This window comes from Octopus bimaculoides, chromosome 14 (assembly GCF_001194135.2).
Source record: "Octopus bimaculoides isolate UCB-OBI-ISO-001 chromosome 14, ASM119413v2, whole genome shotgun sequence".
NCBI classification, from domain to species: domain Eukaryota; kingdom Metazoa; phylum Mollusca; class Cephalopoda; order Octopoda; family Octopodidae; genus Octopus; species Octopus bimaculoides.
The window spans coordinates 14,809,711-14,825,696 of record NC_068994.1 but is presented as its reverse complement, the minus strand read 5'-3'; the positions used below and the strand labels follow the sequence as shown (position 1 = coordinate 14,825,696).

General features: G+C 34.9%; 1 protein-coding gene across 3 annotated transcripts in view; it reads left to right on the top strand.

The window, feature by feature from the left end:
• Positions 1-15,986, top strand: part of LOC106875029 (lysine-specific demethylase 3A) — a 127,585-nt gene that overhangs the window by 58,308 nt on the left and 53,291 nt on the right. For all 3 annotated transcript variants that reach the window (XM_052972688.1, XM_052972687.1, XM_052972686.1), the window contains one exon: positions 12,239-14,234. In XM_052972688.1, coding sequence (XP_052828648.1) covers positions 13,048-14,234 — 1,187 coding nt within the window. In that variant the 5' untranslated portion in view covers positions 12,239-13,047. The remainder of the gene's footprint in view (positions 1-12,238; positions 14,235-15,986) is intronic.

Below are 15,986 nucleotides of genomic sequence, written 5' to 3'. Positions count from 1 at the left end.
CTATGTGACACACGAAACCTGTGTCCTTTATAACCTTCGAACAGGGGAGGTCAGCAGTGTCCCCCTGCTGGTTTGGCATCTGCAGACTAGACTAGTTTCAGGGTGTTGCCCCTTGTCAATGCAGAGTAGCCAAGCCTTAGCCAGGCGGCGCTGCTGACTATCTGCTCGAAGGTTATTTATCTAATTTCAGTGGAATCTATCCACTGGTTTTCAGAAATAGAGTTATTAATATTTCTAAGTCTCTCTAAAGGAGACTACGGCATATATATATATATATACATATATATATATATATATACACACACACACATATGAGAGAGGGAGAGAGCATTTCTGAGCATTATAAAAAAAAATCACATTGAATAGTTGTTATTCCTATGCTGCATAATTTAAAGCATACTTAAGCTTTGAAGTTCAGTTTAATTTCAGTCATATTGTATGGGGGATACCCAGCTTAATATACTAAATATATCTCGGATAAAATATGTGAAATGGAAGAAAAAACTTTGTTGATGAGAAAAAGTTTTAATAAAACGCATATCTGTAAGGTTTCTCCGTAAGCTAAGTTTTTTTTTTTTTTAGTTATCAGTGATCTCAATCTTCTGAAGTGATATCAGAGTGTTGTTGGTATCATATTAATTGTAAGCCAAGTACTGTTGAACATAACATGGTTTTTTTTTTTTTTTTAAAGCACTTTTACATTTTATTTCACTTTTTCTGTTTTGTTCCAAAAACCAAAAAGTTAGCTAAGAACTGTTTAGTTTGTGGATCCTACAGACATCATGCATACCATGAAGAATATCAGCATCATGACTTTTAAGCATATCTCAATCAACTTTTTATAGCTATTCTTTACATTGTCGAGATAGTACAATTTGATGCTGGGCAGCTGCCGAACAGAATTAAGAATAAAAGGTTTTACAGTGCACTGTAACTACCACAGGTTATGCAATCTATATTATTACTCTGTTTTCTTCAGTCTGTCTAACAGGTCATATAAATACCATTTCTACTCTCGTAATTGAATAAATATTATTTAGAAGTACATCTTGCTGTAAAAACCACTCAGTAATTCATGCAAATATATTGATTCACCAAATCCATTTCATGTAGACATGTGTAAATTTAATGTACACTGCATGGTATGTAATCTAAAATATGTTTATTCTTGTGCTACCTTCATCGCTAAGCATATATGCTCTATGAAAGCTTATAACAGCATATCAAAATTTTTTAAATGTATTCAAGAATGTTTGCATATTATTTTTATCTCTCTTTAATATCTTTTATTTAGAGATTTTTAAGTTCATCTTTTCTGTTCTCATGTAGGTGGGATGATTTTTTTTCTTCTTAAAGATTTGTATGTTTGGTTAATATTGAAACATTGTTTTTACTGATTATTAATCAGAAGTAAAGCAGAAATGGAACCTATAATTATTGGTTTCAAATTTTGACACAAGGCCAGCAATTTGTTGATTACATTGACCCCAGTACTCCACTGATCCTTTTATCAACTCCAAAAAGATAAATGGTAAAGTAGACCTAGGTGGAATTTAAATATGGATGAAATGCCGTTAAGCAAATCACTCAGCAGGTTTATGATCCTGCCAGCTTACTGCATTAATAAAGCCTGTAATTATTAATTAGTAAATCAGAGACTGAGGCAAGTAGATTTATAATTAAATATTATTAGGAATTGTATGAAAAAAAAATTAAAATATTTTGTGTATTGTAGAAGTATAAATAATTTATTGCTCGTAAATTTTAACAAAATCTTATAGGATATCCCCTGGGGTCATGTAAACCCCAGTTGAGAAACTTTTAAACCCTTTTGTAACGATAGCTTGTTCGGCTGAAAGCCTTCAAGGCTGTGCTCCAGCAAGGTCTCAGTCAAATGACTAAAACAAGTAAAAGAATATTTCTGTTGAAATACATTTTCTTTGTATCAGCTATCTTTTAAAATACTTCTGAAATTTGCAAAATAACTTTGTCTTCATTAAAATAGTATTTGGAACATATATTAGTATGAAATTTTGGTGGGAGATTGTAAGTTTAGATTGCTTTAAGATAGGAAAATTGTGTCACAGAACCTTGGGCATCCTTAGGCAGATTGGTATCAAAAAGGTTAAACGAGGCAGGGTTTCTACTGATGCCAATGGTAGGGAAATGTTCAGTTATCAAAACTATAATGTGGAAAGAGTGTGATGTGAAAGGGCAATAGATTGTGAACAATATAGTAATATTATGGTTGTAAATATATGAAACAAAGGTCACAATTTATACAAAGTGTGGATATGCATTGCATTGCTTTCACGAGATATGAATGAGCTATTACTTTATCAGTAATGATTAAATGATGAAAATAATGTGTTCCTGATATAGAATTCACTATTTTCTTTTAAGTGTCACTCATCAAAGTCTTACAAACGAGTAAACAAACAAAATATTGTTTAATCTCAGTAAGTAATTAACCTACTAAAACATTATCTAAAACTTCCCTGAATACAATCTCTGCTACTTGAAATAATAAACCTACTTATGTCTTATCTCCTATGTAACATGTATCATACAGGCAACCAGATCCTCTGAAATTTTGCTAGCAGGAAGTTTGAATTTGAAATTGACTAAAGTCCAGAGAACTTTGGTTCATCAAATGCTATATATGTAAACTAAATCATCATCATCATCATCGTCATTTTTATGTCTGCTTTTTTCATGCTGGCATGGGTTGGACAGCACACTTCTTGAGGTAGTAGTAGTATTTCTGTGGTTGGATGCCCGTCTTGATGCCGACTCTTGTTTTTAAGTAAAGTATTTTATGCTACTGATCTTAGCATGGTGAATCACTAGATGGTAGGATACAAACAAAAAGTCATCACTGCTCGGGCAGAGTAAGTGCAAAGACATGCGCACATGCGTGTGCGTACAGCAAGCAGTGATTGTGTTCATGGAGGTTGTAATGTTTTATCGGTTAATTACTTACTTAGATTAAACTATACTTTGTTTACTTCTTAAGTCCTTGATGAGTGACTGACTCTAAAGGCAAATAGAGATCACACTTTATATAAATTTATATTAATTGTGACCTATGCTTCATATATTTACCTGTTCACATGAAACATTTCCTGATTATAGTTTTATAACTTAACGTCTCTCTACCATTACCCCAACAAAAGCGTTTTCTTAATTAAACACGTAGTAATGTTTAAATTAGACATAAGACGCTTTTCATTCTTTTATTGCTCTCATTTCGTGGTTGTGGTATTATTTCGGTAGAATTCCACTTACCAAATTTCTCCTACATGGTATTAGGCAGCCTGTAGCTAAAGTAGAAGACACTTATCCATGCCACCACACAGCGGAGTTGAACAGGAGACCACATGATTGCAAAGCAAACTTTTTAACAGCACAGTTATCATTGCACCTGAAGTTTTAGTTTTTCAGTTTTTTTTTCTAAGTTACAAATTGAGTGGCTTGTATTAAGATCTCTACCAGAGAATAGATGGTTAAATACTTGATTATATATATATATATTCTTTGTGGAGGCACAATGGCCTAGTGGTTAGGGCAGCGGACTCGCGGTTTCGATTCCCAGACCGGGCGTTGTGAGTGTTTATTGAGCGAAAACACCTAAAGCTCCATGAGGCTCCAGCAGGGGATGGTGGCGAACCCTGCTGTACTCTTCCACCACAACTTTCTCTCATTCTTACTTCCTGTTTCTGTTGTACCTGTAATTCAAAGGGTCAGCCTTGCCACACTGTGTCACGCTGAATATCCCCGAGAACTACGTTAAGGGTACACGTGTCTGTGGAGTGCTCAGCCACTTGCACGATAATTTCATGAGCAGGCTGTTCCGTTGATCGGATCAACTGGAATCCTCGACGTTGTAAGCGACGGAGTGCCAACAACATATATATTCTTTATAAGTGAGGACACTAAATAGAACTGGCTTGTTAATGATGGTCTTCGTTGGCATGAATCAAATGTAAAATATAAAACAGAAACAGAATAGCTGTATGTTGATGTACTAAAAAATTACTTTCTACTTCAGTTCACTGAACACCTGCATACACCTGTTTTTATTTCCATTTCTTTTGTGTTTCTTTTATGAAGCATCAAGCATTAAATTGGCTCCTCAGTCTGGTTGTGATTATTCAACCACTACCAGATATCTGAAAGTAAGAGAAATCAGATTCGTAGTAAACTGATTTCTTTTGACTAAGCAGAATGCTAATTTTTGCAGCAGAGAATATAGTCAATTTAACTAGTTTCGGCGTATGTTTTATTGATCCTGAAGGGATGAAAGGTAGTCAATGCAAATATGATGTGAACTGGGAATGTACTGAAACAAGACTAAATATTATAAGATATTTAAATTGATACCAAGGTGGTGAGCTGGCAGAATTGTTAACACCCTGGGCAAAAATGCCTTGTGGTATTTTATCGTTCTTTACGTTCAGAGTTCAAATTCCACTGAGGTTGACTTTGCCTTTCATCCTTTCAGGGTCAATAAATTTAGTACCAGTGAAACACTGGAGTCAGTGTAATTGACTCGTCCACCTCCCCTCAAATTTCAGGCCTTGTGCCTATAGTAGAAAAGATATTTAGCTTGATACTCTCACACTGTTATCAACTTCCTATTAATTACAAGCCAGTGATGCAGTCAGTCACCTTGCTTGAAAAGTAACCAGAATTTCTCTCTAGTCATGCTCTCTTGTCTTTTATATATATAAAATAAAAATAAAAGACAGTATGCATTGGAGAATGTAATCTTAAATACACTGTTTCTGAAAATAACATGGGGTGTCATAATAGGGTTACTTTTGATCTGGACTAGGTCTGACTAATGGTTAAACAACAACGGCTTATTAACCATTTGGGCCAACAAAAGAACCTTTACAACAGGGACGTGCCTACCTTGAATAAAATGGATCGATAGCAACATTTTCCTTTTATGGCAAAATATGCACCTAATTCAATAAAATTATGAAGGTTACTCTGATTACTATGCATAAAATGCAAAATATTTTGGCTTCATAAGACGCTAACGATAAATTCAACTCTACAATGAAAGTAAACAAACAAAGTTTGTCTTTAAAAGCATTGAGATGTATTGTACGATACAGAAATAGATTTATTTCTCAAACGCGTGATAATGCTATAAATAGCGTGATCAGGATAAATTATCCATTTATTGCAGAAAAATACGTTACCGGCCAGCCATGAGACTCGAACTCACATCTCTAATTACATGTCAAGTGTTTAGGTAGGCATAATTTGCCTCTGTCTTTCAATCTCAACATTTAAGCTACACATAGTATTTCTGTAGTACATGTGCTGTGTACATTCCTACAACAATGTTTTCTTTCCGTGCTATAAAGAAAGCTTTAACTCAGTAACACGGCTGTGTTTTGCTTGTCTTCTGTGTTTTTAGTACATAAATGTCACTAACTGCCTACCCTGACGGCACGTGCCTGCTTTACAAAGTCTCTTGACTTGCTAGATATTGCAACCAAATCTCTGTTTGAAAAGAGGTTAGAGTGCTGAAATATCTTTGATCAGAGAGTCAAAGTTGACCTGAAGATAAATAATAACAATACCTTACTAATCATTTCTTTAGTAATAAATTAACTATAATATATGAAGATATTACACCATTCAATTGACCAATCAATAAAGGTGAACATTAAACATACAACTGCTTGTAATATGGAAAACTTAAAATGAATTCATTGAACATAGAACAATGACTCTTGAAATCCGATATATGGATTAAAATATAACCTTTTATGTACTCATTGATATGAAGAAATGCAGACCAGTATTGGAAAAAAACATTTGACACTCAACAAATGAACCATTGGATAGTCAGGAATAAATGGGTAGAAAGGACGATGCATGCTTACATACATGTGTATGGTTGTTATATTTTAATATGTATATTAAGAAAGGCAGTAAGCTGGCAGAAAGGTTAGCATGACGGGCGAAATGCTTAACGGTATTTCATTTGTCTTTACGTTCTGAGTTCAAATTCCGCCGAGGTCGATTTTGCCTTTCATCTTTTCGAGTCAATAAGTTAAATACCAGTTGCGTACTGGAGTTGATCTAATCGACTGGCCCTCTCCCCAAAAATTTCGGGCCTTGTGCCTAGAGTACAAACGAATAAATTAACCATAAAAAATTATCTTTATCAGTTTTGGGTAATATTTGTTTTGGCTTCTTAGTCTTCAATGAAAACAAAAAGGCTTCAAATATATCTGGTTCAAATATATCCTTATCATCATGCTAGAATAATACATTTCTAACTTCTTAATAATGTTCATAAGAATGCAGACCTCAAAGACAATTGTATAATGTTAATCTTGTTTATTTTGCTACATAGCTGTTTCAGATAGAATAAAGGCATAAGACTATGAGTCAAAATATTTCAAGTTCAAATTTTGATAACAGGTTAGGATTATGCCTATTGGCATTATATATATATATATATATATATATTTTAATTCTTCTTTTGTCTTACTGTAGCTTAATGACATTGGAAAAAATTCCCAAATGTGCTTTCTGCATTAAAAACATGTAGTTTAGTGCAGGCTGAAATATTTTAATATGATGAACCCAAAATTTTTTTTAATTAATTGAAATTAAGATTCACAAGTTGTGCACTCAACCTCTGTAACCCTAATTTGATGGGCTTGTGGTTAGCACCAGGAACAGCAACCAGTTATAAAAACTCATGCAATATATTCTAGAATGGAGAAAAGTAATTTAAATCAAAAGCAATAAGAATAATTTCAAATTTTGGTACAAGGCCAACAATTTGGGGGAAGGGGCTAAGTCGGTTACATTACCCCCCTCCCTCGCCCCATGCTCGACTGGTATATGAAAGCAAAGTCAACTTCAGTGGAATTTGAACTCAGAATGTGCTGATGGAGATAATGCTAAGCATTTTGCCCAGTGTGCTAACAAGTCAATTACATTGACTACCAACTGGTAGTTATTTTATTGACCCCAAAAGGATTAAAAAACAGAGTCAACCTCTGTTGAATTTGAACTCAGAACAACAATGATAACCATTCCATAGGCATGTTTACCCTTGACGTAAGTCTAGTGGAATCAGCCTGATGCAATGTGATGAGGCCAGGCCTTCTGAATTACAGGTACAATCTATCCGATGAGCTTTCATACAGTTTGACTTTGCATGACACCTTAAGCAAGTGTCCTCTTTTGATAGCCCTGGGCCAACTAATTTTTTGTGAATGAATTTGGTAGATGGCCACTATATGGAAGCCTTTAATGTGTGTACATGCATATACAAATATTGGCATTCTGTGGCATTGTCCTGTCACCAGCTGAGCAAAGCAGTGATATGTTGTTTGCATTCCTTGTTGATATTACAACCAGTAGCTTTATGCTTTTGAAGGCCTGTGGAATAAGAAAAATAAATCCCTTAATGAGAATAAAACAGATAAGGGTTGGCAATAAGTAAAGCATACAACTATAGTATCTTGTCTCGGATAAGTCTCTGTCCAGCCCCAGTTGGCACAGAAAAATGGACATTGATTGAATGAATGAATGGATATGTATGTGCCCTCTTTTTATGGACAGACACAAGATATGTAATCAGTCGCTTCAACTTTAATAAAAGAAACAAAAAGAAAAAGAAACTTTAAATCAGATTATCAGATAATAACTTCAAATGTTGAACACACACACACACACACACGCACAAAGTAAAAGAGAAATTACTGACAATCTGTTTCACAAAAGATAACAGAAGTGTCTAGTGTACCAAACTTGCGGAATGTCTAATGAATGTAACTTAGCCAACATAATCTTGCAGATAGCCGGCTTCTCAAATACAAATAGAAAGCTACTTAATTATCATCCATTTGATCGAGGAGGAGGAGGGGGTGGGGGAAAGACAGAAAGAGATATAAAAAAAAGAAAGAACTGATCAAGAAAGACTGATTAAAAGTGTACTTAGAATGGACAGTTAAAGATAATGGTTTCATTGTTATTGATGCAAAGTTAAGCTTAATCTAATGGGAAAGTGTTGTAAATACTGACTAGTTATTTCGTAACTAACCATCTAAGCCATCATAGATTACCGATGGCTAATCCACGTTTATCTTCATGAATTTGCTTTTTAAAAAAAATTTTTTTATCCATTTATGTGTTGTTGTCGATATTATTATCATCTACATGTTGAGCTAGTGAAGTCCTTAGTGTGTCAGACAAAATGCTTAATGACATTTGTTCTGACTTTTTATATTCTGAGTTTGAATTCAGTCAAGGTGGACTTTGCTTTTTTATCCTTTTGGAGTTGATAAAATAGGTACCAGTTGAGCATTGGGGTTAGTATAATTAACTACTCCCTCCCCACTAAATTTCAAGCTTTGTACTAGAATTATTATCAAAAATGGCAAGCTAGCAGAATCATTAGCTTGTCAGACAAAATACTTTGCAGCATTTCTTCATGCATGTTCTGCATTCAAATACCACTGAGGCCAACTTGCCTGTCATCCTTTTGGAAGGTAGATAAAATAAACACCAGTTACATACTGGGGATCAATCTAATCAGCTGGCCCCCTCCCCCAAAATTTCAGGCCTTGTGCTTATAATAGAAAGGATTATTATTATTATTATTATTATTATTATTATTAAGGTAGCGAGCTGGCAGAATCATTAGCACACTGGATGAAATGCCTAGCGGTATTTCGCCCATTGCTACGTTCTGAGTTCAAATTCTGCTGAGGTCGACTTTGCCTTTCGTCCTTTCGGGGTTGATTAAATAAGTACCAGTTGAACACTGGGGTCGATGTAATCAACTTACCCTTGCCTTCAAACTTACTGGTCTTGTGCCAAAAATTTGAAACTATTATTGTTGTTGTTATTCTGCTGAGGTCAACTTTGCCTTTCATCCTATCGGAGCCAATAAATAAATACCAGTTGTACACTGGGGTTGATGTAATTGACTCATCTCCTTCCTGAAATTGCTGGCCTTGTGCCAAAATTTGAAATGATTATTATTACCTTCACCAAGGAAAGAGGTTATGTTTTCATAGGCATTGGTTTGTCCGTCTGTGTGCAAAATAACCCAAAAAGTTGTGAACAGTATTTGATGAAACTTGCAGGAAAAGTTGGTAATGACACAAGGAACAGATGATGAAATGTTGGTAGTGATCTGGGAATTTTTATGGATTCTTGAAGGAATTTTCATTTGTTATATTTACTTTACATGAAGTATTACAATGTTATGTTCTTTGATTATCTCCCTTGAAAACACGTTCATTGTTTCCACGTAACCTATGGTGGCGTTGCTGTTTCCAAAGTTTATTTTTGTTTCTCTATCAGTAATTTTACTCTCGTATCTATCTTAAAATGAGCTGCTTAGCGGAGGTCTGCTGAGGATGACATGACAAGCTTTGACTATTGGGATCGACTCAAAAAGCTCAGGCATTGCTCCCTCCACTGCTGCTGTGAGCTCTATATCATCTGTATGATGTGGAAAATATTCCATCAACATTGCCCATCTTTAAAATTTGTCCGAGGCTTGGCCCCCGTGCCATCTGTCCACTACAGAAATGTTCGTTTCGTATCACAACACAATGACAGAACTATTTCACCTCAATTGGCCCTGCTCTCTTCAACATCGTGCCAGACACACATAAAGGAGGAAAGTGACTTCATGGCATTCAAATGATCCCTAGATGATTACCCACCAACAAATACCAGATAAGCCTATTTTTGCTGGCATTGGCATGGGAAATTGGGCGATTTTCAACATGCATGTATATGGGTGGAAATGAGCTGCTTGGCAGAGGTCTGTGTTCTCCGAGTGCTTTTCTAGTTATTATTATTATTATTATTATAATTATGGTGGCGAGCTGACAGAATTGTTAGCACATTAGGTAAAACGCTTAGTGGCATTTATTTCGTCCATCTTTATGTTCTGAATTCAAATTCCACAGAGATCAACTTTGCCTTTTATTCCTTCGGGGTTAATAAAATAAGTACCAGCTGAGCACTGGGGGTCAGTTGAATTGACTCCCCCCCCCAAAAAAAAATTGCTGACCTTGTGCCAAAGTTTGAAATCTTTATTATTATATTATTATCATTATTTGTAATAGATATTATTTCCGTCAGAACTATCATATGTGGGGATCTGCTTTTAACTTGTTTTAATATTATTTATAAGAACAAAATTGCCTATGGATGGATGAATTGTCATTCTAATATATGTCAAATTCTACTGCTGGTTTTTGAAGAACACATGCAGGTTCTGCAGAGTAATCTAAAATTAACACCAGTGTTATTGTTGTTGAAGCCTATGTCATTTATTGACTAACAGTTCTTTTTGCATATTATCCAATGTGTTCAGTAGTAGGGTAGGGTGTGCTTTAAGGAAATCTGACTGTCTTTTTCTAGCATGCCAAACAACCATGTTAAAGAATTCCTCATTATTCAGTAGATTTATCTGTAATCTGTTTTTTATCACCGAAACAGAAAAATAAACAGAGATTCTATGAATTGCTGAGATGTTAGCTTAAATATTGTTTATAACCAATTTGAAAAATAAATACTTACCATGAATGATGTATTTCTCATAAATTTTGGTTTTCCACAGAAGATTAATCAAATTGTATCAATATGTTTCAGTTTATATTGATACAGAAAAAGAAGTATTTGATATAAGTTTATATTGTTTACCTGAAAAATTCTCTCTTGTTCATCAGTTACATTATATTATAGCACATAGGCAGTTTCTTTTTCCTTGAAAATTTCTTTAAGTATTTTCCTGCAAAACCAAACAAAAATTTGTTGTTGCTTGTTTTATAAAATGACTGGTCCATATCACAAATCTTGTGATTAATGTTTTAAGAAAAAGGTTATTTGGTATTTGTGGTGCTGTTTAGTGTCATTTAATCACTACCTGTAGAGAAATTGTTAAAAACCTGTTATACTCAAAGCTGACTGAACCAGAGGTAGTTATGACTGAGATGGTATGAACTCGTTGGTATAAACGATTTGTAACTTTTTTGTTCACAGCTACTGACTGGCCAGGTAGAGTAGCTCTACTCTGATATGCAAGGAAAATATTTCCTCTTAGAGCTTGTATATTAATTCTGCGTAAATATGAGAGCTACATATGAAAATTCAAACATGCACTAAAGGCGGTGGTGGGGAGGTCCGTTGGATGAATGTATGCGACAGCTAATATTTTAGCTGGCTCAGGCCTTCAGCATTGTTCGGAAGAGTTCACTACATCATTAACCCTTTTAACAAGCATTTGTCAGCTCATTGAGAGTACATCTGTGTAGTTACAGACTGAAACATTCTAGACTGTGTGGGGCAGTGTCAGAGAGAGATAATATTTCTTCTGCAGCAATCTTTACTGTGTTTAGATTGTGAATACCCAGCTAAAAATATTATATATAACAAGTGTCTGAGAAACTATTTCACTAAAGTATGTCGTTCCTCTGACAGTGCCTCAGTATGTGTCGTTTCTTCGTGTACCGTCTATTCCAAGTTTCACTATGAAAGTAGTTTTCAGTTGAAGTGGTTATTTCATGAATGTTATGAAAAACTTCATCAGTTTCTTGTATTTGTCTTGTGTTGTTAAGGTTTTATCTAGGTGTTTTATGGGCTCAGTCTATCTCATTGTTTTTCTTTTTAAGTGTTTCCTTTTTTTTTTTTTTTGTTCCTTCATTTTGAGCTCTCTCTCTCTCTCTCTCTCTCTCCCCATCAGTTTTAAGTTACACACAAGATATAACTAATGCCATTAGCTAAAGACATACATGCTCGCTGAAAGGAATGTGGATCCTCTTAATATATTTATGGTCTATAATTTTACAGAAAGCCTTATTAAAGTACCAACTTTAACTTCCTTTCTCTCTGGAGCTAGTTAGATAAGAATCAAGCATATATTACTATCGTTACAGTGGACAGTACTAACTCCACATTTTCATCTCTTTTTCTGTCCTTGTGTCACCAGTTCTAACACTCTCCTCAACCACAATGCATATCAAATGGTGGGGTTAAATCTCCTTCAGATCACACCACACTAGATTACCTCACTGAAAAGGCAGGATTGTCTTTGATCATTAGTTTATTCAATCAGTTCTAATTTGGGAGCCAAACAACAACTGCTGTGCATGCCATTTATTTATTGTTTTTTTCACCCTTTTTTTCAGAATTCTCTATCTATGTCTCAATTTCACTTTTTTTTGTTTAATAGGCTGTGATGTTTCAAATACTCAGAGCAAATCAAGAAAAAAGAAAAGAAAAATTTATCCTTTGAGGGAAGAGAGTGTAGATGTAGAAACAGCAGGTAGTTTGCCAAAGAATCAGTGTGAGGAACCAACTAGTAAGGGCCAGAAGTCTGCAAAGCCATCCAATGCAAGGACACCAAAATCCAAGAACAAGCACTCCAAAAAACCTAAACGCATTAGATTAAAATCGAAACGCAACAAAAACAATTTCAAAGGTGTTTCAGGGGTTAATGTGAAGTCTAAGGCAACAAGTGGATCTCGAGCTGTTAATGCAAAGGGTAACTTAAAAAGCAAGAGATTGTGCAATTCTGCTCTGGGAGTCATTTCTAATCATGAAGTGAAATCAGCAGAGAATGAAGTAGCTAAAAAATCTGAACTTCCAGAAAAGGTACCAAGAAAAGAATTTTCTGCAATATTAACCAACAAAGAGCTTGAGAAACTGTGTATAAGAAATAGCACTGTATCTATCAAGGTAAAGAAATTAGAGGATTTTCCTCCGGAAAAAATCTCAATATCTTTACGTGAGAAGAAAGTAGTGCCAACAAGCAGGGAAAATAAGAAAGCAGAAGACCTCATATTGTCTGTGAAAAACCAAATTACCAAAGATGAATCTGGTAGTGACAATAAGGAATCTGCTTCTGACTTTGAACTGAAGGATAAGAAACTTTGCAACAACACCCTTAAAGATGCTTCATTTTCTCTGAAAGCAAAGTCTGCAAATAATGGTGTGAAGACTTTGTTGGAACAGAGTATTTTGGCTGGTATCCAAGATAATATGCATTTTAAAAAACAATTCTTATTAGCAGGTAACAACAACAGCTCTGGAAAGCAGTCCCCTAAGCAAAAGTCACATCTAAAAGAAGAGTCATCTTCACCATCATCGCAACAACAACAACAACAACAACCACTGCCACCACCACCACCACCATCATCACAACAACAACCACAGCAACAAAATCCTTTAGCTGCTAATATTGACTTTAATCGACCAGTGACTGATCAGATTACAAAGTTAGCCAAAGCAGAAAAATTATCCCAGAATGGAAATGATCTCCCTCAATCTTCCTGTTCTTCTACTGCTAAAAGTGAAGCAGAATCTGTCTCTGTTAAGAACATTAGTCCTATTGTTTGCAAATCTGCTGATATACCAAATGAAAAATCTTTCTCTTCAATTAAGAAACCTGTAGCATCAGAGAAAATGGATTATACAACTACAGACCACAGTGAAGAACGACAGATATCAAAGTCTGAGTGGTCTCGTGTAGAGGAAATCAAAAATCACAAGTTCAGTCCTACATCAAGTCCATTAATTATAGATAAACATGAACCTGTTCACCCATATCGTGATCCAGAACTCATGCGTAAGAACCCTGTACAGAGCATGCTTACACCCCACAAACCTCTCAGCTCTTCATACCCTAATGTACCAACAGCCATTCCTGCAGGGCACGGATCTCTCCCTACATCAAACCAGCTATCAACCCATCAATTGCAGAGGACATTAATACCTCAAGTTCCTTATCCACCACACCAACTTCAATCTTTGGGTTCTCTACCACCAGCTCATTTACCTCTACCTCATGCAGCTGCCCTAGGCCAGATTGAAGCCCGCGGACTCACTGCACCACCACTTAGCGCAATCGCTCCACAGCAACAGCAGCAGACACAACATCCTAGTCATTTGACTGCTTTGCAATATCCGAATACTCCACTTCCTCTGATATCTTCATATAGTCCATTACACAGTGGCCTGAACAATACACAGCTCGATGTATTGTGGCAACAGCAGCAGAAGTTTGCAGGTGTTTCGAACCCACAGTTTATGTTAAACCAACATCAAGAAGGTTTGATAAGAGAAGCCAACATTCTGCATGAGCGTGAACTTGACCGTGAACGATTAGAAAGGGAACGTCTTGAGCGTGAACGGATAGAACGGCATCTTGAGCAAGAAAGATTGGAAAGGTAAGTTGCACAAATGTGGTTTTTTTTTCCAATAGATTTAACCCTTTTGATACCAATCTGCCTGGTACTGTAACACCAAATTCCTGTTTTAACCCTTTAGTGTTTAAACCGGCTGTATCTGGCCCAAATATTTTACACATTTTATGCTCAAACTGGCCAGAACCAGCATCTCACACCTACCCTGCAATGTCATTCTAAAAATAAGCAATTACATCTTTCCTATCTTGAAGCTACAAAATAATATCAGATAAATTTTTTTTAATGTGAATAAATACGAATTACTTTTGATAAATTAATCTGAACGCTAAAGGGTTAAAGTGATTTAAATTCAAATTTTCTGTCAAAATTTCATGTTTTGCTATAAATACCAGCTTAATAATGGCAAACTTATTTTACTAAATTCTTCATTATTTAAAAAAATTATTTGAAATAAAGCCATTATTTTTTTTAGTAGAAATACAGTAACAAAAGGGTTAATAATTAGCTTTGAAATTATATTAGGCAGAGTTACTGAAACAGTTCCATTACAGTTAAGAAGATAATTTTGTTTCAAAGACATAAAGCATTCATAACCGTCATTTGCAAGGAAGTATGACTTAGCACCTCGTTATCTCTAATTGCTTGAAGTGCCTATCTAGTCATGATTAGGCTTTGGCACCCTCTCAGCCTTGAAGATGTGACAAGGAGAGAGGCAAGCACTTGGCCGGTACCCAGTTTCAGCTGACTGAACTGGAGCAATGTAAAATGCAGTTTCTTGTTCAAGAGAACACACAATGCATCACCCAGTCCAGAAACTGAACTCACAACTTTATGGTCATGTGGTCCCCACCCTAACCACTAAGCCATGTACCTTCATCAACTTTTGTTGAAGAGTTGACTTTAACAGTGAAACAACAGATTAAAAAATATTTACAAGGAAACATTATGAAATCATTATCAGAAAAGTTATTCTTTTCATTATGAAAGTGTTTTTTTGTTTTTTTTTATTAACTTTTTCAATTTCAAGATAATTGCAGGAAGCATTTTTAATGTTTGAAATGCTGAAAGGTTTCTGAAAATTTAAATTTATTAGATTAACCATCTCATCTATATAAACTTAAGACTAGTAGATTAATTTTGTTTCAGAAGTGGCGCAAGTAAGCCACAATGATAAGCTGCAACTACAGTGAAATACTGTATCTGTCACTCTTGTGATCACATCTGGTGTGATTTTGTTTCATCTAACTCAAGTTTATTGTATTTTATTAACACAATATGTCTTTAAAAAGGATTTTTCATGGATAAGAAACTGCAGCTTCTGGCATTCAGAAAATATGCATATGTTTACTATGTTGTACTGATAATGATTTCATTATAGAGCTGCTTCTGTTGCATAATTTGAACTAATTCTGCTATTTTGGCACCATTGCAAACCAGCAAATAGTTTAGACACTTCAACTTAACTCTGAGGGTAGATTTAACTTGAACTGAAAACTCAACTCCTTCTTTTTCAGCAACTTAAAAAAATAAATTAAGAAAAAAAAAATGCGTTCTGTTATGATTGAATCAGATGTTCAGATTTTCATTACATTTAGAAAATAATAATAATTTTTCGTTCTATCATGCAAATACTACAGAATGTTTGTTTTTCAGCTAAGGTTCCTTTAATTACTGGAAATCTGAAGGATAAAAGAGTATGTGTATTTGTGTATTTAATACAAGCAGAGAATATGAATGGATGCATGCACTTTAAAAAGAAAAAAAAAAAAAAAA